The sequence below is a fragment of the Eupeodes corollae genome, chromosome X (assembly GCF_945859685.1).
Source record: "Eupeodes corollae chromosome X, idEupCoro1.1, whole genome shotgun sequence".
Classification (NCBI taxonomy): domain Eukaryota; kingdom Metazoa; phylum Arthropoda; class Insecta; order Diptera; family Syrphidae; genus Eupeodes; species Eupeodes corollae.
In genome coordinates, this window is record NC_079150.1 from 4,674,773 (window position 1) to 4,701,634 (window position 26,862).

The window sequence follows — 26,862 nt, forward strand, 5'->3', positions numbered from 1 at the left end:
TATTTTTGTATCTGTTCCGTATATAAGGGTATAGTTAGACCATCGGAAATGTTTAAAATTAAGTGTAAAAGTTGAAACGAGTATCGTTTTAAAAAGAATATATATGTCTTAAAACTTATTTGCAACGCAACTATATTTAACGATTATCGTAATATTTATTTCGATTGCAAAACTAATTAATATCATAAATCAATAGCCGCAAAAATACTATTGAATTTAATCCGGCACATTAAAATTATGAGAGAATACACAGCCAAAAAACTTCATTCATGAAGTATTCAGCCTTGTGTTGGTAAGCGATCGGAGAAATTTCTGAACTGAAGATTTTGTTCTTTCTAGCTAACCGACTTGGTAAATAAATATTGACGTATACCAACGCATCAATTTGACATTTTACAATTTGTCAAATAAATATTAATTTGCATTGAATTTCCTTCAATACCAATTTAAATTTCGAAAAAAAACTTACAAATCTTTTCCTTTCAACTCTTGCTCATCTTAATTTTAATATTAAAATTTGTATACGGAATAAATTTTCGCAGAGTTTTGCTGTCGGAGAAAATTAAATGCGTTATTAGCCCTAATTACTTTTTAAGGCGTACATCACACGAGTTTGACATTTTCAACACACAGTAAAATTTGTGTTGGAGATTTCTCCGGCTTGTGTATCCTAACGTTTACGATGACAAAAACTCGTACTTTTCAGACAAATTTGGGGTGATTGGTTTTCGCATTTTCAGGTTTTTTTTTTATCACAACCCTTTGACCAGAAAATTGTATTGAAACAAAATTAACTATAATTATCAACAGATAAAATCACCAAACTACTGTTGAGACAACTAAAATAGATGTGTTCGTCAATCTTGTATTCTACGTGCACGTTTACGATATCCGAAAAAAACTTTATCACGAAATCGGTCAGTAATGCAATATTGGTTGGTATTTTTAACTACAAACGTATTTGGAAATAGTTTTTTTTCGGGATTCTTAAAAGTTTCAAATTACGATGGAATTCGTCATTGGTATAAATACTTCATCCCAGACATCACAAAGACGATGAAACCAATAAAAAAGAGTAGTTTCTTTGCCAACTCGAACACGCGTTCTCATTGAATAATTACAAGTGGAAGTGGACACCGATCATTGCTCGTGCGCCTTACGAGCACGGTGAGTGCAATTAGTAGCCTTAATGCCACTTTCATGATATTATTGGTTTTCGTATATGCTAATTTATATGCTCAAAAGGGATTAAAAAAGTCCTATTGGGGTCTTTTTTGAAAACGAACTAAATGAATATTTATGAATGAAGACAATAATATGTACACATTAAATGGGATACTGAGTTTGTGTCGCCTGATTAAAAAATTAATAAAAAATGGTATCGAAGCCATAATTCTAAATGGCAAATTCCAAAGTGAAAATATACCCTTATCACAGAGTCCCTCGTAGCGAGTCGAATTCGAATACATTTATATCATAAGCCCCGAACGAAATCTAAAAAGAACTGCCACACAGAAATACTAATTTCGGAGGTTCAAAATTAGCTGATTTGCTTCAAAATAACAGAAATAAATAAAAGCTTGTTTTTCATCTTTCGATTTAGTTCTATTTGTTTTTGTCTTTAAAAATGGATAATATTGCCGTTACAATAAATGAAGAAATACACGAAGACGACCACTTAAAATGCAACGCAACATTTTAAGGGATGCTTTTAGCCCCTTGGATATTGATGACAAAGTATTTTACTAATCTTTTCAATTTACTTTTCTCTAGCTACTTGTGCAGTTAACTCTGTTTTTACTACTTCCCAAAAGGAATTCACTTCCTCCTTAGGGATTTTCGAAAATCTTTGGGCAATTTCATGTTTTTCTTGAAGCATTTCATAAGGTCTTTGGAACTGAATTTTATTTGTGATAACTTTATTTACTTATTAAAAACAAAACAAAATATAGGTAAACACTTTCACATCAAGACAAAAGTAAAACTTACGTCGTTTTTTTCATATATTTAATTTTTATTTAATTTATCTTCGCACGCTAAATATTTTTTTTTTTCGTTTTCAATTGAGCTCAGATCAAAATAACAGTTCGTAGAAAAAATGCCAAGCTTAAAATTTTATTCGGGGCTATTGATACCACTTTTCACGTACTCCGAATCTCGTAGCAATGATACTTTTTTTCGGGGTTCGTACTACGAATCTATTACGATGGGGCCTGTGCTAAGGCTGATTACACCCATTGATGTGCCAATTCAATTCAAACGCTATCAATTTCCAATTAGATTGGCATTTGCAATGACTATCAATAAGTCTCAAGGCCAAACGATGTCTGCCTGCGGCTTAGATTTGAGGACTTCGTGTCTTTTTAACACGGACGTGTGTGTGTTACGTGGCATGCTCTCGAGTGGGCAAACCATCCAGGTGGTTGTATTGGCGAAAGATGGGATCACAAAAAATATTGAACACTCTGTTCCATTAAGGGATTCATATTGTTTTTTGTATTGTGCAGTATTGTCATAATTAGCGATATGTATATAATTTAAAAAATTAATTTTAATAAATTAAAAAAATGTGTTTGTTGATTTGTTATTTTAATATTTTGTCACCGTTTGCAGTGCTCTATAACTCTCCCACTTAAATATCACATCCTTACACACTTCCAATAAGTTATTTACATCTCGCAAAATATTCTCTAAAAATTATTTATATGACAAAACAAACGAGTGTCGGGTCAGATTGTATTTATATAAAATATAGCTTAAAAGTATTACACAAAAATTGAAACAAGTTAACAAATGTATGGATAAAATTTCATTTAAATTGACTTTAATAGTTCTATTCTTTTTTGACCTAAATCTTCTTATCTAGTATATCACGAATAAGGTTGAGTGCCCCGTCTAAGCTTTCTATAAACGCACTTCCATCACGATTTTGCTTGTATGTTGTCGCTATGGCGCCACATTCATCTTCTTGAATCGAATACCTGCAAGAAAGACATAAATACTAATTCCAAATGAAATTAATTGACTTTACCCAATTCCAAGTCCATCAGGCACAGTTGGTCCAAATGATCCGGCCAAGACGGCTGGCGATGAAAGTGTACTTGTACTTATGATATTATAGTTGATCTTTTTATAACTCTCATCGTTGTAAAGATCTGGAATATCGATTCCATTTAACTTAGCCATGTGTAGTAATCCAAATAAATGTCGATCAAATCCCTGACCCATTGCTGCATCCTTTGTCAATTGTCCATGTACCGTCGAACAATTTTGGATCATAGCCTTCAATTCTTCGTTTTGGCCGTTTCGTCCGATGGCCGATTCACAAAATGCTTTAGTTGCCATCGTACATGGCCGAATGGTTTCAGTTCGACCATGTCGAAAAGCTGCTGTACTGCAGGACTCATAAGACCCAACATAATGCCCGAATGCTTGTCTATATGCTAACTGAAAAGCTAATTGCATTATGGAATCCGGGCTTACGCCACTCCGCTTACAAGATTTTTTGTTTATGCCATTTGTATAACGAAGCACATGCATATCGAGGCTATTGATGATTTGATTATGATTCTTACGGGCATTTGATATTTTATCATGAATGAGATCGTCAAATTGAAAATCAATAGAACAAACTGAGCAGTCATTGTCATGTGGTAAATAGGGAATTGTATTTGGATGCACTTGAGGTGATTCGGTTGAGTCTGTGAAGATTTCATTGAAATAACGCAACACAGCTACCCCATCTCCCCAGGAGTGTTCAAAGTTTACAGCTGAAGTACCATCACCACTCACAATAAGCGTGATCGATTTGTCAAACCACCTCAAATTAATATAAAATATAAACCAACATTACTTCTTTTGAAAAAAGATGGATTTTGCTAGATATATTAATTAAAAATTATAATAAAATTTGAATGAAAAATCTCACCTGTTGACAGCATCTCCAGCCAAGAAATGCTTGATTAATTTCTGAGGGTGGGCTTCATCATATTTAACATCGCCACCATCTAATGCCAAGCAGAATAGAGCCGAATCAATTAACTCCATTTGTTTATAATTTCCTATGTTCAACAAGTGTTGTCGAGTTTCGGCCCATACATCCCTATTAGCAGCAGTCATCACACCAAGTGGATGCGTTTCGAGAACATTTCCAGATGGATTCATCTCCATGATTGCCTTCAAGCGACCAAGAATATGATTCGGTGAGATGATTTCGCCATCGGCATCAATTACATCAACCGCAATAAATTTGCCACCGCGTATAACCATGATGTGACGAGAGTCTTCTGGGGCTTCATAAATTTTATCTTTTCCGATTAGTGGAATTCGTGTAGTCCCGAATAGTCGATTATACTGACTCATGTCAAGGGGAAAGGCTTTAAAAGCGTAAGCTACATAAGTGGCAATAGCTGTCGGTGCCAGACTTGTTATTGTTTGAAATCGTTCATTGTCGCTTTTTTTAGGATTCATATGGAACACCTCGGGCTTAAGGACGTTTTCCTTCAGAGAACGCATGAACCGCAACGAACTTATTACTAGATTCGCTGAGCGAATAAGTTGATTATTGTACTCAGGTTTGGAGTCATGTTTCATGACAAGCAATGGATTGTAATTGATTGGCAGGGGCGATCTATCGCTAAGGTACATGTCAAACCATGGCTGCGATATGTAGCTTGTATGCTTGTTGGCAGCATCTGACTCTTTAAGAAGGTCTTGAAGCTGTTGCCCCGTGCCAGTGGCGAATTGAGACACAATAGATTTAGTTTTATTTAGAGATTCTGGCGATAGAATAGGCTCAATGGCATTAAGATATCGCTCGCAAGTCTTCTCAAGCTCCGGAATAGGAAGACGAGGAAGAGACTTCTGAAAGTATGATGTTGGTAATTTGGATTTGTGAAGATATTGGTAGTCGCCTGCGGAAGTAGTCTTGGTGCGTTCGGTTGAATATTTAAGTTGAAGTTGAAGACGTTTTGATATAGCTGCACTACTAATGAACTTTGAACCGGTTGTTCCCAAATGAGAAAACATTTTTCTGCTAATTTACTAAAGGATTGGAAACCCCAATTTTTATGAACACTAGAGCAATTGTTTTTTTATTCGAATAAAATAAGCTTTACTATTTATAAAATAAGAAATATGCTTAAAAATAATAGTAATGCAAATAAAGAGACATAAAATAATAAAAATAAATGAAAGTGATTAATTGACAACCACCAGAAAATACAAAAGTAAAAAAATTGGTGACACAAAACTTCAGAAGCCAAAGACACTAAATAGGAAGAACAGTAACAGAATCCTACTTGTCATTCTGGTTTGCCTTTAAACTTAAACGCACACATATAAAGTCGAGATCAATTCTCAACGAATTTATCAAAAAATCATAATTGTGTTCAAAAACTATGCAATTGAGAAGAATAAATTTTAAAATGCTGATCTGATCTGATATGGATAACTTTTTAAACGTGTTTCAGAAATTTTTTCTGGGTCAGTTACCGACTTTTTAATATGATGTTATTATTTTCGTCCCGGTTTTTCTGCGTAATTTTAACAAATTTTTTTGAACAATTGAATGGACATTTTTTTATGTACTATTATGTTCAGATTTCAATGTTAAATTATTATATACTTGGTGTATACTTGAATTGAAAAATTGTAAGATTTCTAACATAATTATCCTTAGCAAACCTCAACATTTGTCAAATGGCCCAAATTAATTTTGTACATTTCGCAAAGTGTAAAATAACTTGCTCAGGAATGTTTTTTTGTTACTTTGACGTTTTGTCTATTGAAGAAAGGAAAATTTAAGCTTCGTTTGATTAAGTTGTTGATGTGATGAAAGGCTTTTTTGATTGTAAACCCAGAAAAGAAGTACTATTAAAACTAGATAAATCAATGAACAAAATAAGTAACTGTAACTTTAAGTAGTCTTTTGTTATCAATCAAAAAATGTTTTTTTTTTTTAATGAAAACTTAAAATTGTAGAAACGTTATCCTTATTGTTTGTTCTTTTGTAAATTAGTTTTTCATTTAGATAATCCTTATCAAGTACCAATGGAATACTTTTGTCGGTTCCGAAGTATAAGTACCAATGGAACACTTTTATCGATTCCGAAGTATAAGTACTTCTGGTTGCGATTCCGAATTATTGTATTAATAAGGAACAAAAAAGAAGAATCTTATAAAACGAGTAATACAATAAATTATTTATAGTCATAGTTTCTACCTGGGTTTATTTCTGAAACCTAAAAATTGGGAAAGAAGGTTTCTACCTGGTTTAATTTCTGAAGCCTATGAAATGGGAAAAAGGCGAAAACTCGTCGAAATACGGACGAAAATAAGCTCGATAAACAAAATTATAAAATCCTGGCTTCGGGAAAATACATTACAAATTGAGGGAAACATTTTTTTATTATAGCCAAAACAATGTTTTGACATTTGATGAAGACGGATGTATGGAGTTTTTACAACCACTGACATTTGATGTATCATAAAATAAAATTGCCACCATAAACCCTCAAACTGTAGGAACACAGGTGCTGCCAAATTGTATTTGGTTAAAAATGCCGTCAGACATGTTTACACCAGTAATTTGTGTAAGATTTAAACAAATATTATTTCTTTCCAAAATTCATTCTGCATTAGATCCCAGGAACGAGAACTCACACACATGAAAAAGCAAGCAAAGGATGTCTTGACGGAATCAGAAAATCTTTTAAGAAATACACAAATTGCTTTTTTGTAAGAAGAATGGATAGGATAGTAGTTGAAAATGAACAATTTATGATCGTAACAGTGTATATCAATTGTAAAGAATGGATGGATGAGTATGCGGAGCTTTTTAATTTCCTTCTAGAAGAAGGCATGGACAATTTAATGCTAGTTGGAGAATGGAACGCGAGGGTTGGGAACTCGCAGATACTGCAGATGCCGTCCGACTTCATCCCTTTAATAATTAGTTCAACCAGGTCACAATGTGACGCAACGCTTGACACAAATGGGATAAAATTTATAGAAATGTGTGAATCAATTGGTCTGACCATATTGAATGGAAGAACAAGAAGTGCCAAAACTCGTAACTTTACCTTTTTCAGAGGAACTGCCAACTCCACAATAGAATACTGCTTTTTACGTGGAAAGTGACTCGAGTACACAAGAGATTTAACGGTGGAAAAACTGGTATACTCAGACCATCTTCCATTGGTAATTTCTTGTAAATTCACCAAAGACTAAGAACAACCCACCGAAAGTCTAAAAATCTTAACGAAACGCCAGTGGAAAAAAGCTAGAAAAAATCTTGCAGGCTGCTAGTCAGGGCAATCAATTCAAACTCAGCAAAAATGATGTACCAAAACGGAAATGTGGCTTACACAAATCTCTGCAAGAAAAACAAAAACAATATTCCCTTTCCCTTATGGTAAGGATGAACGCAGGGACAGATTGCAGCTATTTTTGGAAATTAGTGCGAGAACTAAATGGGATACCTTTCGTTAGGAAAACTGGCGGTTAAACAAAAGAAAGAACTTTTGCAGGACGCATTAAGAACTGAGCTTGGAATTTTAGGTGATTTTCCAATGTCGGCAACACTGCCCAAACATTTTTTTACAGATCCAGCAAAAACCACTCGAATAATATAATAGATACGGAGTTGGTTGAAAATTTTTCAATTGTTTCACAATTAAAATCTATCTGGTATTATTAGTTCACCAAATTTTGTTGCACGGATCTGACATAATAGACAGTTTACCAATGGCTATCAAACAGCTTTAGAAAGATGTCTTAGAAGCCCGTCAAAAAAGGATTACAAAATTCTTTGAAGTGGGGTTTATAGAAAAATGTCACGCATCGCAACCAATACCGATATTGTGTATAACATGTTAATATCCTCTGATAATAAATAAATTAATTTCGTCATCTTTAAATCCGAATTCATAACATACAACCACCTGAAGTAATTAAAATGACATTTAATTAAATTGTAAATATTTATTATGTAAAAACTAATATAAAATCACCAAATACATCGTCCTTGAAAGTCTAGAAACCATTGAACAAAATTATAGCAATATGATTGTCAATCTTAACTTAAAACTAGTTTTCATCAATGTTTCCTATCAGAAAAAGCCGTCAATAATACTGGGCAATAATACTGGATGGTGTTAAGAAACAAAAACTCGAAAACTGATTTCGATACTCGATATAAATTTCTATTCTACTACAGATGGCTTTTCCGAAAAAAAGAACACTTCTAAATGTATGATGTGGCTAAACCCTGAGACGAATGAATTCATTCTATGTATGTATAAGCACACACATGATTGTTGAACACAGGTAACAACGGGTCCGCAGAATTAAATGGCTACCATTGCTAAGCATCTCCATATGGTGTTTTTGGGCAGGACTTTTCCTATTTCCGATATTCGAATGATTATTAGAATAGAATAGATATCGAAAATTTCCTGAATAAAAATATACGAGTATACATGAAAAATTGTGTTTGAAAATATTGCTAGTTTTTGTTTCAGTTGTTGGTTTATGTAGCTGTGACTTTCTTTTAAATCTGTAAAGATTTACAAGTTTTGATCCGAGAAGTTTTGTTTTCTTAATTTATCGAATATGAATTGTTTGATTCAAATTAAATAAAAAAATAAAAATCTGTATTGCTGTCCCATCCCTGTGTTGATTTCGTTCGGAAACTGTGCTTGAACACAAAACAAAAATTAAAAACAAAAATAAACTAATGTTTTGTTCAGAACATTGACAGATTTTTGTGAGTTCATAAAAATAATTGCCTGGTAAGTAAATTTAAATCAAGTTAAGGTAGGTCAAGAATAGTTGCGTTTTTAGCAGTACATAGGCCCTTATGTTAAATTAAAAATAAAAACGTATCAGCTTTGCTCCATGAACCATTTTTGTTCTATACATTTATATATTTTGTTAGCAGAATTTAGTTTTCATTCCTGTCATATGAGTTCGGGGTATTTTCAGTTTCTTATCATTTCTCTTCGCCAAAATTAAGCTTCCAAAGCACTAACATCCCTAAAAAGAGCTTAAAATACATTCCTTATAAAATCTTCTCCACGCCTAAAAGAAGTAAAAATAAAACTTGCATGCTCAGTATTCTATCTCATATTTTATTGCATATTTTTGTTTGTTGTAAGTAAACTATTTATTAATAATGGATTTAAAAAAAAATAAAAATTAAATTAATTCAGAATAAGTGTATCTATAATCAGAGTTTCACGGAAAATCAATGAAAATAGGCGAAATAATTTTAATATGAAATAAAGACACAAAAAAGATGTACCTACATATTTACACTTGACTAAGAGCTGTGTGTTATTGTTTCTTGCAAGTAAATTTAATTGTTTTCTTTGATTTTATTCAATCAATTCCTTTATTTTAAAACAAAAATTAAGAAGTTTTAATGCTCGACGAAAAGCAAAAAACTGCCATCTGCCTTTTAAACTGTTTAGGTATCAAGTATACAAAGAATTATTTATTTTATTCTTTTAACTAAAATTAAAATTGAAGTGGATTATTGTAGTTACGTCTTGTATTTGATTTGAATGTTTTTGTTGTTAAGCTTCATAAATTCAAGAGGTGATCTAAAAATAAATTGTAAGTTTTTCTTCAAAAAAAAAAAAAAATGTTTACAAACTGTTGCAATCCATTAAAACCTATTTCCAGGCTCATTTTGGGGCAATTTGTATTGTTTTTGAAACTAAATTGTTTAAAAGAAATGTTTGTTTTAGAGTTAATAAAGTCATTGTAATCTTTACATAACTTTTCACAACAAATTATAAAAGTACTTTCATCCGCTTTTGTCATAGAGGGTGGGAATGATGAGGGTCGGTCTTATACAGCTAGACTTTGTTCCCTCGTGAGAGGGCTTTACTACTTAATTGCTTTCTTAATCCAAGAAACTGAAGGTAGACAAAGCCCTTAACTATCTTTAAGTAACGACTGTCGACGGTGACGTTCTGACCGATATGTCGGTGTTGTAGGTCTTTTCTTGTCTTCATTAACAGCTAAACCCATTTTTGCCGCCTCTGTCTGAATATTCGCAAAACCCACACTGACATTACGGTAATTTCTTTCAAATATGACAATGGACAGGTTCAGGCAACATAAGGGACTTCATTTTTTTTCAAGTGTCAGTAATTTGAAATTCAGAACTTTTCTTCGCAAACCTCTACTTTAAGTTCATAGTACAAAAAATACCAACAAAATTACTGTCTACAAAACACTCCCCAGGCAAGATACAAGTCCACCACGATTTGTATTTTGTACTGTAAAGAAATATAAGTTATTTCTTTTCCAAATTGACAAGGAACCCTTTTACAAAAAGGATTAAATGAAGGTGTGCAGAAAATAAATAAATAATAGAGTAGTAAAGTTACTAGTTATCCTACTATAAATATTTGATCCACCGAAATTAAAGCCACACTAATAAGTACCTATCAAGTTGTTTGCAACGAGCTTTAAATAGTCATATATTGCGGCCGAGAAGATTTTGTGTACTATGTAAAGGCGAAGGATTCTTCTATTAAGGTCTAAAGTTCGTTGTCGTTAAATCGTTTGCTTGGGTTGTCAACAGTGAATCTCTTCAAATCTGTGACTTATTGGTGCTTTGCAACTAAAGAGTGATTTTTAGCTATTATCTTTTTAGCAATACTGCTTTAAACAGATGACGCACGTTTCGTGTTGTGTTTTATTGTCAAACATCTTCAGTTTGGTCTAAGTTAACCATGAATCGTCTTAAAACGAACAATGCTTGCAAATTATTGAATTTTATTATCAAAATGCGTGTTGTTAAGAAAGTTCATCGCGTGCTTCTTCCATTTAGTTTTGATCAGCGACAAAGCTCATTTTTTGTCTCTGACGTAATCAGTCAATAAGCAGAACTGTCGATTTTGGAGTGAATATCAGCCAGAAGCATTGCAAGAACTACCAATGCATCCCGAAAAAGTCAGTTTGGTGCTTTGGTGTTTGGTGGTTTATCGGCAGGTGGTATCGTTGGACCGTACTTCTTCAAAGTTGATGCGAATTGTAACGTAACTGTGAATGGTGAGCGTCACCGTGAGATGATATCCAACTTTTTTTGCCAAAATGCATGAGCTTGACTTGCATGTGGTTTCAACAAGACGGTGCTACATGCCACACAGCACGCGCAACCATGAACTTATTGAGGGGCGAGTTCGGTGAACATTTTATTCCAGGTTCGGGACCGGTCAATTAGCCCCCTAAATCGTGCGATTTAACGCTTTTAGACTATTTTGTGTGGGGCTATGTTAAAGCTCAATTCTATACAAGCCCGCTTTAATTGACGCATTGGAAGAAACATTGAAGCATTTATTCTTGAGATACCGGCCGAAATGTTGGAAAGAGTATGCCAAAATTGGACCAAGTGGATGGACTATTTGAGGCGCAGTCAAGGTTAACATATGCATGAAATAATCTTCAATAATTGAATTATATGGACCGAAAGATTCGAAAGTACAATCAAATAGAGATTTCATGCATTTTTCTGAGTTTTATGTGTTTTTTTTTTAACTTTCGTATAGCTTTCAAAAAGTCACCCTATACTTTACGTGGTCAGAAAATCACACTGACGTACGGTTCTTATCCTGGAAAAAAATCCTTGGTTTGAACTATTTATAAGGGCAAAATCTGGCATAACCGCTAACAGACCTTACCTCTGAGTATGTCATAGAACCCTTTCAAGGTGTTTACTTAATAGTTCAACCTGTGACTGTAGACGCCACCGTTGATTTCATCTCGGGAATTCTTCCGCTACTGTCTGGATAACAGGTAAAGTGCATTGGTATACAAACATCGTCCCCCTCTTTCTTTTGCTACTCAAACAACTTTCCATTGGGGTTGGAAACAAATCTCTAATTAAGGTATTAGACAAGCGGTGCTCACCGCGGGGAGGTGACAAAGGTGAGTTTTGAGAAAAAAACTATTGACACTTGTGTCCTCTTGGAGCACTTGTCTAACTTTTGAACATCAACCATTTCCTTGATCGATGCATTTTGAGTTTCTAAATCAAGCCAATGTCGTAAGATTGCTAAGTGTGTTGAGTTTATTTGAGCTCTTTAATTTTTTGAAATAAATTAAAAGGAAAGTCTACCTACAACTAACTCACTCCGATTGTTTTACTTCCAACTTTCTCGATAAAGTACGAGAAGACATCTGAGGAAGTTGAAAAGTATTGCTCGATGAGAAAAATTAAGGTCAATTCGACAATGTTAGTATTCTTAGTCAATATGTTTCAAAAATTGTATTCATATAAAAAAACCTTATCATGAAGACACTCCACTGTCAAATAAATTCTTAATGTTTTATTAAAAAAAAAACTTTTGTTTTTAAACAAATATTTATTTATTTATTTAAAATCAATAAGATGTAATGCACTTCAATAGGCTTAGAAATAATTATTATTAAACCAAATTTATTATTGAATAAACGATTTCAGTGGTTTGCTTTTATTTTAAGTGAATTTAGTTCTGAAAAGTTATTAAAATATGTCTCTATGCAATTTTAGTAGTTCAAATTCGTAAGAGTTTGTTTTTTGTTTTCAGAAATTCTCGTTTCATCACGAATTAACAACAGAATGCAAAGTTTTATATGTGTTAATAATTCGATAATACAGAAAAGGAATAAATAGGGGACGCAATACAAATTACCAAACCAAAAATAGTTAAACAGAAGAGCCGGATGTCTTCCGATGACGGAAATTCATATCAAAAGAGCAATCATCACCAAACGCACCTCCTTCATCATCCCAGTAGCAGCATCCATCACTCCCAAACAACGCTGCCGAATCCCTCATTAAGCTCAAGTAAATACAGAGGGAGTGGAGGATCAAATAGCAATCGCAATTTGGCCCAAAAACATCACCATCATCAGCATCAGCAGCAATCTTCTTTAAAGCAACAATCAATGTTGCTCTCATCGACGTCATCGGCGGTTTCATCGTCAAAATCGAGTGGAATTATTTCTACGTCTCATCAACATCATAACCAACAGCATTCTCATTCACAAAACCTATCAAATAATGAAAATGCATCTAATTTGGCAAGCAATTCCATCAGTCGACGAAAATCATCATTGACTTATCAACATCAACAAATCATGACGGCTACGACATCGTCAGCATCAGCTGATGTTATAGCAATGGTGGATATCGGCGATATTGATGTGGCGCGAAGCCCCAGTAGTTTTGCTTCTCCCAGCCGCTACAGTCCAAATGCGAATGACGGAGCATTCCATCACATTGGATCGAAGCTCTCTATACATCCAATCGATGCGCGATATGACGATACAATGACATGTTGCCTGCCGCCACCGTCTCCAGCACCGAATTGTGATCGTTTTATAATGGGGATTCCATCGCCATCGAGCTCTATTAATAGCAGTAGTCATTTGAATGATACACAGCCATCTTCTGCATCGGCTTTGATAAGTGGATCTCAATCATCCTCATCTTCCTCCACAACACAGCAGCAACAATCAATTGCGGGAGCGAATATCACACACAAATATAGTGGCGTGGGTATGAATAGCTCGATACAACGCTCAATGTCACCAAACTCGCGCTATCGGTTGCCCGAACGTTATCGTGAAATCTCGCCTAAGTGTGATAGATTTGTGGCATCACCTCATTTTCTATCGAACAGTACACCTCTTGTTTCGAATGATATTTATTTGTCTTCAAATGTGCATACACCTGTCAAACGCTATGTTCCAACTCCTCCTCCAACAGAAGTTTATTCAGATATTACCCATCATTCTACATCAACGTCATCGGCTTCTGCAACTGGCGCAAACTACCACACTCTCGTTAAAAGCCCAAACCTACCTCATCAAACACAATCTTCATCCCAACAAACACAACAACATAACAGTGTCAGCACTTTGCCGTATCGTTTCCGCATGAAATGTTGTATCAACGAGCAGCCAGTTTCCGTTTCCACGAATTTATCCACATTGAGTCAAAATACTCCACATCATGAACGAATTGCTGCAGCAAATAGTTTTGCCACATCACCCCGTGTTCGAAGTGGTTTTAAGTGCTCAGCTACTAATGATACCACTGCCTCTGAACTGTCACCGCAAAGGCAGAATGTTGCAAGCAGTTATCAGCAACAGCATGCAAACTCGGCAATACCAAACAATCTGCGTACACCTCGAAATAGTTCGTGCATTCTCAACGATTATGTTTCGCGTACACCAAGTATAGAATACATTGGCTCAAGTGTTGGACGTATCTTAACTCCAGTAAGCATACTCTCAGAGCCCAGCATCGGAGCATGCTTGCATTGTAATACAATAAGGCGAACGACCGGTGTACATCAGACAACTCAAACAACAGGTCCTGTCAGTCCGGTACCATTGCAGAATTTGCCGGAGGTTTCAGACTTGGCTGAAAGTGCTACTTCAAATGAGCTTACTTCATCCACTTCCACCCCATCCACAAATGAATCGCACATTTCTCCACTGTCCCCATCACAGCACTATCAACAGCATCAAGAACAGTTGCAAGTTTATCAGAGAAACCCAGAAATTATTTGCGGGGAACAACAACGGCGCGTCCACACACACGTCAATCGGAATTTCCAGAAACAACAACTAGACCAACATGAAGAACTTCTTCATTATAAAGAAGCCATTGATCAGCCAAAAGATCTGCTTCAAGAACAACAGCAGCAGCAACAACAACAGCAACAACAGCACCAACAACAACAGCAGCAACAACAGCAACAACAACAGCATGAACATTATTTGCAGCAACCATCGCAATACCAACAGCAACAGTTACAACTTCAGCACTCTCAGCAATATCATCAGCAGCAACCATCGCACAATCATATAAGACACATTGTAACAACGAACAATGTAACAGGCTCAGGAGTTGGAGGTATCCCCAACTCTTTGAACTCTAGGCAGCAATTGCAACATCGATTTTCTCGCAAGCAACGTCTCAATCAATATGTTCGCAAGCAAATATCAAAGTTCTTCGGTGTTGATTCTCAAACTGAAAATGATGAACGTGCCATATGGTTAGGGCGGCAACGACGTTTCGCGATCCGTCGCTTTGGTTCTCTAAAAACTGAAAGTGAACTGAACTCTAACAATGGTCGAAGGCATAATGTTGTACAGCAGCCACCTACAGAACGACCCGATATTCTACCGGCACAAACCGAGGAGTCGCAAGCCCAGTCGCATATTAATGTCGCCGACTTTAACCACGGCCAGCATGTAGAGCGCAAGGCATCGGTTCCCACCATGATAATTTCAGGAATGTCATACATAGTGCAGACGCTAAACAAGCGTCAGCACCGCAACCAGCGTCTTTGGTCACGTAGTTTTGCACCAGCGCATGTTACGGCTATCAATGGTGATAACCCGAGTGATATCTGTGAAGGTTTAACCACGTTGCAAGAAGAGGATGTATTCTTTGATTCACCGGGAAACGATTCAGGAAATTTCAGTAACGTCACTGAAGGACGAGTAGCCAGCGCAAAAATAATAGAACACCAGCGCCAAATTTACATGGGTGAAAGAGTTCATGGATGGCGAACCTCAGCTATTATTGACCAGCAACTTAGCCAGCAACAGCAAACCAATGGTGGCAACGGATTAGGACTAGGAAACGCAGTAGGAATGCAGCACCAAATTGGTAGCCGAGGTATTAGAATTTCATCGCAATTGCTTGATGGAGTTCTTGAAAATTCGAGACGTCCAGTAGCCCGAAAAGTCAAACTGTTCTCTGTGCAGGATCTCGATGATCGCAATGATCACCGGCCTTTCTTCACGTATTGGATTAACACAGTACAGATTCTTGTCCTGATATTGTCTTTGATTTGTTATGGAATCGGCCCCATCGGCTTAGGAATAGAACAAAAAACGGGCCAGGTCTTAGTGCCAAGCCTGAGTTTGCAGACAGTGCAACACCATGAGCAACGAAATGTTTGGATTGGACCAAGAAATAGTGATTTAGTTCATATGGGAGCCAAATTTGCAACTTGCATGCGCAAGGACATAAAAATAATGGATGTTATATCAAAAACAAGGCGTCAGGAACGTGAGACTGCTTGCTGTATTCGGAACGATGATTCGGGATGCGTACAAAGTTCACAAGCCGATTGTTCCGTTCGAGGACTCTTTCCAACTGTAAGAATTGTCGTTATTTTTGTTTGTTTATTTTTTATTTGCTTTTGATTACAATAATTCAAACGTTCAAAAACCGTTGAATATACATTTTTTTATGTCTGTCAATTTAAAAAAGAAATCTATTTCCACATGGAAGAAATGGTCACCGGGAGAGTCCGGACCAGGTGGCAGAATTTCCGGCTCAGTTTGCGGACTCGATCCGAAGTTTTGTGATGCTCCAGCTTCAATAGCTCCATACGAATGGCCTGACGATATTACCAAGTGGCCGATTTGTCGCAAAACCAATTCGTTTTCTCAAAGATTTCGTTTTAAGGACCACACGGCTGAGCATATGGTATGCGAGGTGATAGGCCATCCGTGCTGCACTGGAGTTTTTGGCGAGTGCCGCATAACCACTCGAGAATATTGTGATTTCGTAAATGGTTATTTTCATGAAGAAGCTTCTTTGTGCTCGCAGGTAAGATCAAATCCATTTTTCTGTGAAAATATTTTTTCAGTGGATGTTTTTTCTTGTTTTCGCAGATTTCGTGCCTCAATAATGTGTGTGGCATGTTTCCGTTCTTTTCCATAGAGGTGCCTGATCAATTCTACAGGTTGTTCACATCGTTGTGTCTACACGCTGGCATCCTACACTTGGCCATAACAATTGCCTTTCAGCATGTCTTTCTTGCCGATTTAGAACGCTTAATTGGTCCAATACGAACTGCAATCGTCTATATCGGTTCTGGGCTTGCAGGAAATCTAACAAGTGCTGTACTGGTTCCTTATAAGCCTGAGGTAAACGCACAAATTCGCAATATTCAATTTTATTTTTCTTTGATTAGTTTGTGTTTTATTTTGAGGATATTAAAAAGTAAGGTACTTATCTTTTTTTTTTTGCTTGCATTTAAAACAAATTTGGGCAATGAATCTGATAATATTGTAGTGACCATTAGAACCTAAAAACATAAACTACCATTAGAGTTTTGAATTAATGAGAAGAAATGAAATTTTAAATTTGTCTGCGTTCATAAATTGAAAAGAGAAAGATTCAAGAAAGAGTAATTTTACGGGCTGTGACATAACAGAGCCCTAGAAAAGTGAAGTCCTATAAATGCGGTATTTGAAGAAACATTAATTTTACAAACCAGGTTTTGGGTTCAATCCTTGCATATGGCACATAAAGTTTTTTGGGTACTGCCTCTTGCGAGAAATTGGCAAAGTCCAAGAGTAATTCTTGCCATAAAAATGCTTTCTCAAACTAGCCGTTCCAATTCGGCATCAAAACTGTAGTTCTCCTCCACTCCAGAAATTACTCGCACACAGGAATGGTTGATAATTGTAAGTCACTAGACCCTAGTTCTCTACACACTATTCCGTCACCTATTTTTTGTTTTGTAAATTTACATACACAAGTCGAGATTGATATACTTTCAATTTTTTGTATAATATCGGAGGTAAGTATTTTCTGTTATTGTTTAAAATTTTAAATTGTTTGGTTACTTAATTTTGTTTGTGGGTTGGTTTTACCTTTTTGGGACTTAAAAATAATTTGAATTCAAAACGGATAAAAATAGGGAAAGACTACGCTGTATTAACAGGAGTCTAAATAAGGAAAACACTTTTGTTTTAAGAAACATGAATATAATAAAGATAATTATTTTGGTTTGCTTACCACAACTTCGCGTTCGGTCGGTCGAGCTTTGAGGTTATCCGAAATTTTACCTCAGGCCTTGCGAAGGCTCTAACTCTATGGGAAAAAAATGAACGTAAAATTAGAAAATCATAAGTTCCTTTTTATAAGTAATTAAAGATTCCTGTTCAGAAATCTGGCACCCGGCTTCATGTTTCCCATTTACTTATATATAATTAAATTACCAAACTACCAACAACGGCAATATTATATACATTGTTAATTATTAATCGGTACAAACATCAAAGCTCTCATAGAAATGTTATACAGCGCCAGAGGTTTGAACCTGCAATTTGTTTTGCACAGCGTTAGGCTTTTTGACACATACAATCCTAATACGATCAAACGCTCAATAACGCCGGTTTTGAGATGTGATTTAGCTATAATTTCTCGAAAAGATGATCACAATAGCCCACTGGGAAAGATCGTATGATTTAACAATTACACTTTTCTTTGAACGTGAAAGGTAAGGTATATGTCAATACTCTTCAATCAAGAATATAAGGACCATACATTTGCAAAGCTAACGACGAAATTTATCAAAAGGATATTACATTACATTACAATACATACTACTCAGAACACAAATGTACAGAGTAGAGAAAGAAACATCGTTTTTGTTTAATATACAAATTAAATTATTGATAAACCCTGTGTAAAAACGTTTATTTGAATCAAGGTGGTTATTAATGAATGTGTTGCATTCAGAAAAAAATTAAAAAAATTAATAGCAAAATAATATTAGGTAGCAATTTAAGATCTTACGGTCTATATATTTCCCTTCTTTGTTTTCAACTTTCACAAGTATTTGAGTTAACTTTTTTCCAATCGATAATCGTTGTTTCATTAAAATATTCCGAAAATTGAGGGCTCTATACTGTTAACCTCAAAGCTGTATTCAAAGAAACCCTATCTTAAGAGCGTTAAACGGTAGACAAGAGCGATAGGAAATAAACCGAAAAAATCGATGCGATAAGCACGGGAGCAGTTGTATGATTTGATATTCTAAAGTTTTTATTTTATTTTTATTTATTTTTTTTTTTTAAGTTGTTTTATTTTATTTTTTTTAAACATTTTGTTTCAGTTTTATTTCAACCTACCTTTTAATGTAAGGAATTTCTCGGTCAAGGTTTTTTGATTTTATTTGTGTTCAAGAAAATAATTCTTTCGATGGAAACAATCAACAATAATTACGTAAGTTTTCATTACTTTAATAGGTTTACTATTCACACATTGCAAACATTTGAATTAGGACAAGTTTGTTATCAAACAAATTGCATTGGAACAAAAGAATATTTTTCAGAAAGGCCAAACGCTAATTGGCTATATTATACATGATACAATTTTTTACTACCTACTTTGTAAAAAAAAAATGGTCCGTATATTTATGTTAATGTACTTCCAATACTTTAATTTGTCATATATTTATTCTATATATTTGATTGAATTTATACAACAAGTAATTGCTTTTTAGGTTGGACCACTTGCTTCTCTCGCTGGGGTAATCGCATCGTTTGTTGTTCTTTTGATTCTGATTCACTGGAAGCAACTGCGAAAGCCGCATTTAGCTCTTTTTAAGCTTATTGTTATCGGCGGTATACTATTTGGAATAGGAACTTTACCATGGCAATTAAACTTTGCTGGTCTGCTGGCCGGCATTTTCTGTGGAATATTCTTGACTATTGCATTAGTGCCATTTGTGACAATAACTAAATATGGCCGCAAGACAAAGGTTTGTATTAAAAGTTTAATATTTATAAAAAAACTGGAATTAACTTGCACTTGTTCTTTTTTTCTCCACGACAGATCAATCTCATTTGGACTTGTATATTATTCCATTTATTTATCTACGCGGCAATGTTGGTTATTTTCTATCTATTTCCAACTGAAATTACATCGTTTAATTTTGGAGACGTCATAAATAGTGGTTTCAATTTGAACAGTGGCAGTATTGAAAGTTTCCGTAATATTCATGCAACGGCAAATAACAACAATAACAATCATCATCAACAACAACAACAGCAGCAACATCACCATCACCATCATTCGGATGATATTATAACTAATACGGTGTTAAGTGCACTGACAACAAATAACGACAACAGTGCGGTGAGTTAACCGTTTCCATTGTAATTGCTTAATTGTTTCAACATTATTTGATCAAACGATTTTCTAATGCATAATTAGCTGCAATATCAACAGCAAACGTTACAATCACAACAAAAAACATTTTATCATCGGTTGTTCAATAGTAACAATCACAATCTCACCACCATTAACAATTATTATTATTACAATAATAATAATCGCAGCAATAGTAGAAACAACAATATGTAGAATGATGGGAAACTAATACAACACAATAAATATGGATTACGAAAAAAACAATAACATCAAGCTGGAGAACAACAAGATCAACTACAGGAAAAACAACATCAACCAGGGGCCTGATTATGGGATTCGCGGCGAATCGTTTTGCTTTCGCTTTGTGCCTATAGTGCCTGTCTATACGTGTTGTGCTCACAACGTTGTGACGAGAGTTTGTGGGCAAGCGAGGAGCTGAGTAAAGGGACGGAATTCTCATGACTGGCTGTACAGTTCCTTTCTCATTTCGTTCCGAATTTCCCATTTACCGCGTTTACAAGGAGAATTGAATCCGAATTGAATCAGAATTTAAGGCCGTATAGACCTGGATCGGATCGAAATAGGATTACTCGATCCGATCCCACTGAAAGAGGTGAATCGAATCGAAAATTTGTTTGTAAACCTGAATCGGGGAATCGAGTTATTGGTGTGTGAGGTCTTGCTTGTGTGCGTGCGATAAGTTTTTTCTATCTTGTGTGTTCTAAGCAAAAATACTCCATTTAAATGGAGTATTTTTGGTTATAAGCTGAATTTAATTTGGCGCTCGTCTTTGTGTTGAAAGCATTGTTTTAAAATTTGAAAGTTATTCTAGTAGCAGTACGCACATAAATACAACCCAAATGTCATTTCGATTCCATTTGAATTCGATTCCTCGATTCAGTGCCACCATATACCTGGATCGAAATCTCAATTCGATTCGATTCGATTCCTCGATCTCCTCTTGTAACCAGGGTAATTATTTTCTGTTCGTCGATGTGAAAGGTATCCTTGTTTTGCTCTTCGGCTTTGCACATATTGTATACACTGGGCTACATTGGCCATTTATTACCTAATTTGGTCAAAATGTTTTTCACTTGGTCAAATGGTAATTTTTTATTCGATTTGGTCATATTTTTCGGAAACGACAAAAGATGTTTGAAAACTTGAATAACGAAAACGTTCTTGTAACATACTCACTTGGCTAAATAGAAATACCTGTTAAACTCATTTAAGCAACTTTCTGCATATAATAACTTTATTAAAAATATAAACTCTTGATCTGAATTGGACTTAGGGAACAGAGAGAATTATTTACGCATTACACACGAAGTAAAAATTCTGGAAATCGAAATTGTTGTAAAAACTTATATACTGTGATCTCATGCTCAAACGCTTTGTTTTTATATTTCGTCATCTGTATTTGAGTTCATCTAATTTAATAAAGTATGTTAGGGATTTTGTGAGTTTATTTGTACGTAATTAAAAAATAAATGTCATCTGCATAATATGGAAAATATGTTAAACACAATATGATGAATTCATTAATTTGTGTAAACAAATTTTCCGGACTTGAATTATGTTGGTCATTTATATTTTCAAATTTGAAGAAAAACTTTTTTATTCAAGTGGGAACCGTGATAGTATATAGATGCATGTCGCTCGGTAGTATTACCGGGTCAAAATTTCAAACACAAATGTTTCAAGTTTGTCGTTCCGCATCACAAATGGAAAACGGGTCATGAGTAGTCACAACACATGTAGACACATAATGTTGTGAGCACAACACATGTAGACAGGCACTAACGAATTCGAAGGCGAATTTAAAATGTCATAATGTTTGTTGGTGAGTTGACATCCGACAGCTTTTTTTGGCGGATTAAGAGACAAAAGAGTTGTTATTATTATTCATAAATTAATTGATTTATTTGATTTAAACTAAAAGGAAAAAATACTTCCTCAGTTGAAGGGAGATCTAGAAGAGAAGCTTTGCTTCTTAGTAGTCTTCAGGACACCCTTTCAGAACAATTAAACACCATAATTGATTCCATTTTTAAAATTTAATATTGTCTATTGAATAAATCATCGCAAATTTCAAAAATTCAATCAAAACAAAACAAAAGTGTCAAACCGCTGGAATGAATATTGGAAGAAAATGTCAAACCATAAGTGTCACTGGAATATAGGAAGAACTATTTTCGCTTCGCTGCGAATTCGTTAATAAGGAAATACGACGCGAGTCGAATTTGAATGGTCGAATTGAAAATGATCCGCCGCAAACCTAGCATAATCAGGCCCTAGAACAACAGCAATAACAATAATAACAACTATAACAATAATAATAATAACAATAAATATAATAATAAAAAACGCTGGCGATACATTGCTGCTGCAACATCAGCAAGGAAAACTGCAACAACTAAGCCCTACTGCAGAACAATCAACATCGTTGGTATTTTGAATATATAATTAATACAAATTAAACAACAGTAATAATAATAATTATAATGATAACAATAATAATAATAATAATAATAATAATAATAATAATAATAATAATAATAATAATAATAATAATAATAATAATAATAATAATAATAATAATAATAATAATAATAATAATAATAATAATAATAATAATAATAATAATAATTATAATTATAATAATAATAATAATAGTAATAATAATAATAATAATAATAATAATAATAATAATAATAATAATAATAATAATAATAATAATAATAATAATAATAATAGTAATAATAATAATAATAATAATAATAATAATAAAAATAATAATAATAATAATAATAATAATAATAATAATAATAATAATAATAATAATAATTATAATTATAATAATAATAATAATAGTAATAATAATAATAATAATAATAATAATAATAATAATAATAATAGTAATAATAATAATAATAATAATAATAACAATAATGATGGTAATAATACTTACAACGATAACACTGGTCGAACAAATTAGGTTCTTTTTTGTTGCACGATCAAAAGAATAATTTCTTTTTAAGGATTAGGTTGCACTTATTTCAAATCTCGAATTTAAATTTTTCTATCACATCATCGTTTTAAAATATGTCCCTTTAAAAATGCTAAAACAAACGAAAACGGGTTTTTAAGCCTAAGTTAAAACTCAATGTATCTCTTAACAATATATTGTATGAGGATTTTGAAAAGTAAACATTTTTCTCTTTTAGATAAAATTTAAAGCATTTTAGTATCTTACTAAGTTTTTTGGACATTCCCATTGGTTATGAGTCTTTATTGAGCAAAACTTGAATTTATACTTTAATAGTTAATTGTAGTACCCGTGGCGTGATGGTTAGTGCGTTGGACTGTCGTGCCAGATGTCTTGGGCTAAATCCTTGCCTGTACCATCTAAAGGTTTTTTCACGGGTACTGCCTCTTGCTAGAAATTGACAAATCCTTCTTAAATTAGTCGTTCGGATTTGGCGTGAAGAAAATAGTAGATCTCCCTTATTTCCGACAACATTACTCGCACACAGAAAAGGTTGAGAGTTCCCAACGGCCTGTCGCGCCACCTAATTTATTTTTATTTATTTTTATTTATTTAGTTTTGGGCTTAATATTTAGTGCTGATTTTGAATTCAATTTTTTTTTTACTATTTGCTCAAGCTAAAAAAATACTCGTTTTCAACATTGTTCTTATATTATTTATATCAAAAACTTGATATAATAGAGTAGACAAAAGATTCGTAGAGGAACCAAACTTACTTTAAAACCATGTTGCCTTTTTCTATTGAAAAACATCTTTTGAAGTCATTATGAATAGTATATGAAATATAATAAATATTTCAACTGAAAATTGTAGAAAAGAATTAAAGATTTGAAAAACCAGCACGGAATTTATTGAAAGAAGAACTACTTCATAAATTTAGAGAGCCTCAAAAAGCCCTGTACACATGTTTTTTTTGAATTTTAAAAAGTAATATCTCAAAAACTTGACGTGATACATTAATTTTGGAGTCGGAATTGAATTAAGGCCACCAAAATCCATTGGAAAAGTGCAATTTTGATTCCAGTTATAAAACCATTTCGGCCAGTGTAATCAAAAAGAAGCAGAATCAACCGCACTTGTAATCGCAGCAGCAGCTACCATAACAGTCAAGGCACCCAGAATTAAAAACGAAAAACAATTTCACTAGACAGAGAAGTATTGTTAGTGCATGACATGTATTATTTCATTGCTGAAATTTTGTATGACTATTGTTGTAACTTTATATATTATTAAATTGATTTTAAATTTTAAATTTGTTTAAGAACTATGTCATTTTTGAACCAAAAAAAAGGATGAATTTAAACGTATACATTGTAAATAATTTGTATAAATAATACAATTTGAAGAATGAAAAAAATAGTCTCTTAAGGCTTAATCTTTTGCTGTTAACTTGAAAAATCTGAGTCCATATTCTCGATATGTTTGAATTTTAATTCAGTTTTTTTTTTGTTATTTGGGTTTCTCAATAATACTTAATTCCAAAAACCCTAAATGAAATTTAGTAATTTAAAACCAACATATATATTCAAATCTAAGCTTAAGAAAATAACTTTAAAATATTATGTTATTTTAAGTCGAAGTGAGAACTTTAGTTCGATTAGAGTAAAAATAGATACAAAGAAAAGCAACATTTGTAACACATAATATGCGTTCTTTTTTTCAGTTATACTAAGCTTTTCAAGAAAAATACTTATCCGTATTTAGGAGTCAATGCACCATCATACCTTTTATATAGAACATTACTTTTCACAATCGGAATGTTTTCATCACCTACATTGAATGTAGCTAAAACTTTTTTGCATGAAATAAGTGGACTCAAAATTTTGCTTAAATTATAATTTCCTTTAATTCTAAATGTTAAACAGTGTTCAATAATGTTTCCATATTATGTAATTTTAATTGTATATGAGAATTCATGCAAGATGGTCATTCGCTTTGAACTCTTCTAGTTCTTGACAAACTAACACTTTTTGCACACATCAAGCCAACAATCAAATTTCCCTGAAAAAATCAAATCTATGAATAAAATCTATAACTAAATAAAAAAACAAAAAGAAATAAAAACTATTTAAATGTGTTCAAAATCAAATCAAAATAAAAGCAGTTTGTTGGCTTGAGGGAAACTTATATAATATCGAAATTCCAAATGCAATTTATTTTGCATTCATTATTTTCGAATCTCGAAAGCAAGATATAATATAAAAATTACAACAAAAATAAAAAAACAGTAGAAAATAACATACTATCCGCTAAGTAAATTAAAACTGACTTCAAATAACAAAAATTCATTGTAAGCTATTTAATTTATCATAATTATTGTTACAACTTACTTTACTGATTATATTATTTTGAAAATTTCGAATTAAACTAAAAACAAAAATGAACTGCCATATTAAATAATTTCCTTCTAATTGAACTTATATGATATAACAATGAAGTTCTAAAATATATTTTTTTCTGAAACTTATCAGCGTTGTCAGAAATTTTAATTTTATAAATTTGGGCGGTGTATTTTGGAAATTTTACCGAATAAATAGACTCGCTCCAGTATGAAATAGAAACAATGTTTTCAGGCTAACTTTCTTTTCTAAAGTAAATTTTGCACCAGTGTTTTAAACTTGAACAAAGGATAACACATATTAAAGAATGCGTTTTAAATATGTGGGGGGAATATATATATATATTTATATATAAAAAGGCAATACCTGACATTTTTGTTTGTACAAAACTTTTTATTTTATTATTATTATTATTTTTATTTTTTTCTTTGTTCATACTTCTAGTTTGATATCAAATGGCGCCTGGAATTTGAAATAGTAAATTCCAGGGAGGTATTTGATATCGAACTATAACTATAGAAATTCAAAATAATATTGACGGAGGATTTGATGATAAGTGTAAGTTCAAGTTTGTATGACTGTCGTGATATTTTTTTTCTTTTTTTTCATAATGATGCGGGCTAATTGAATATTTACTGTGATAATGATTGACTAAAACAAATGTTTTCAGAAGAAAAAGTTAATATCTTAATTTTTATTAACAAATTAAATTGTTGCGCTGACTGACGATATCAATGCCATGCTTTAAAACGTATTCAATGTTTAAAAATTGTTTACTTACAAACTATAATATGAGTTCATTTTCTGTTAAACCAAATTTAAATACTCTATAATTTAATTTATTTATTTATGTTGAAATTTAAAAACAAATTGGACGTGTTATTGTTGGTCTTATTAATTTGATATTAAAATACATACAGTTCTTATGCCGAACCTGAACGGCTAATTTGAGGAATCACTTTTCATGACAAGAATTAATCTAATTGAATTTTTTCCACGCAAGATGCTGTACCCAAGGAAAATTTCAGGGATTGAACTCAAGACCTCTGGCATGCCAATCAAAAGCACTTCCTATCGCGCAAAGGGTTAATTTATAATTTTCAATCCATACAGAAGTTTAAAAAACAAATAGAAAAATTTGGCTCGATAAAAAATAAAAACCGGTTATTTCGGGGTAAGCCTAGTTTTTTACATTTAAAAAATTACTAATTTTTAAATGTAAGAGCTGTTTGTCTACTATATTAGGATTGTCTTCAAGAAGGTTAAAAGTTTATTGAAAAAGTTTGATATGCGAACTTAAAAAACAATTAAAGAAAAACATTTCTCCTTCATAAAAATGATAAAACTTGTTTTAATTGTTTCCGTTGTTTAATTATATTCTTTTTAAGAGTGTTTCTTTCAGAAAATTTCGGCACTTACCAAGATAGTGACTGGGATTTAAGTAAAGAAATATTCAAAGCAGAATCTTAGCGAGAAAAGCGACGGTCTTTTAGGAAAAT

The 26,862-nt window shown here is 33.3% G+C and overlaps 2 protein-coding genes across 5 annotated transcripts; one reads left to right on the forward strand and one right to left on the reverse strand.

Moving 5' to 3' along the window:
- Nucleotides 1–2,722: 2,722 nt before the first annotated feature.
- On the reverse strand, nt 2,723–5,245 carry LOC129953394 (carnitine O-palmitoyltransferase 2, mitochondrial). The gene is made up of 3 exons (XM_056066560.1): nt 3,929–5,245; nt 3,032–3,820; nt 2,723–2,981 (listed from the first exon to the last, which is right to left on the reverse strand). The coding sequence occupies exons 1-3, from the start codon at nt 5,026–5,028 to the stop codon at nt 2,849–2,851; spliced, it is 2,022 nt and encodes a 673-aa protein (XP_055922535.1). The 5' UTR covers nt 5,029–5,245; the 3' UTR covers nt 2,723–2,848.
- Nucleotides 5,246–8,382: 3,137 nt separating this feature from the next.
- Nucleotides 8,383–21,240, forward strand: LOC129953392 (inactive rhomboid protein 1). 4 transcript variants are annotated; one of them, XM_056066554.1, is made up of 7 exons: nt 8,384–8,792; nt 12,585–16,179; nt 16,295–16,636; nt 16,702–16,956; nt 19,326–19,583; nt 19,658–19,960; nt 20,039–21,240. In XM_056066554.1, the coding sequence occupies exons 2-7, from the start codon at nt 12,721–12,723 to the stop codon at nt 20,186–20,188; spliced, it is 4,767 nt and encodes a 1,588-aa protein (XP_055922529.1). In that variant the 5' UTR covers nt 8,384–8,792; nt 12,585–12,720; the 3' UTR covers nt 20,189–21,240. The 4 variants fall into 4 exon arrangements, 3 of the variants coding, with proteins under 3 accessions (XP_055922529.1, XP_055922531.1, XP_055922530.1); XM_056066556.1 differs by having other exon boundaries at nt 16,316–16,636; XM_056066555.1 differs by lacking the exon at nt 8,384–8,792 and adding an exon at nt 8,994–9,153.
- Nucleotides 21,241–26,862: the final 5,622 nt, after the last annotated feature.

What these genes read in the sequence shown, in the direction of transcription:
- LOC129953394 (XM_056066560.1), bottom strand. Translation starts at nt 5,028, where the DNA reads ATGTTTTCTCATTTGGGAACAACCGGTTCAAAGTTCATTAGTAGTGCA. An exon ending in GCTGGAGATGCTGTCAACAG is followed by an intron (nt 3,821 to 3,928) that starts GTGAGATTTTTC and finishes TATTAATTTGAG; the next exon opens with GTGGTTTGACAAATCGATCA. An exon ending in CCTGATGGACTTGGAATTGG is followed by an intron (nt 2,982 to 3,031) that starts GTAAAGTCAATT and finishes TCTTTCTTGCAG; the next exon opens with GTATTCGATTCAAGAAGATG.
- LOC129953392 (XM_056066554.1), top strand. Translation starts at nt 12,721, where the DNA reads ATGTCTTCCGATGACGGAAATTCATATCAAAAGAGCAATCATCACCAA. An exon ending in TTCGAGGACTCTTTCCAACT is followed by an intron (nt 16,180 to 16,294) that starts GTAAGAATTGTC and finishes AATTTAAAAAAG; the next exon opens with AAATCTATTTCCACATGGAA. An exon ending in TGGTTCCTTATAAGCCTGAG is followed by an intron (nt 16,957 to 19,325) that starts GTAAACGCACAA and finishes ATTGCTTTTTAG; the next exon opens with GTTGGACCACTTGCTTCTCT.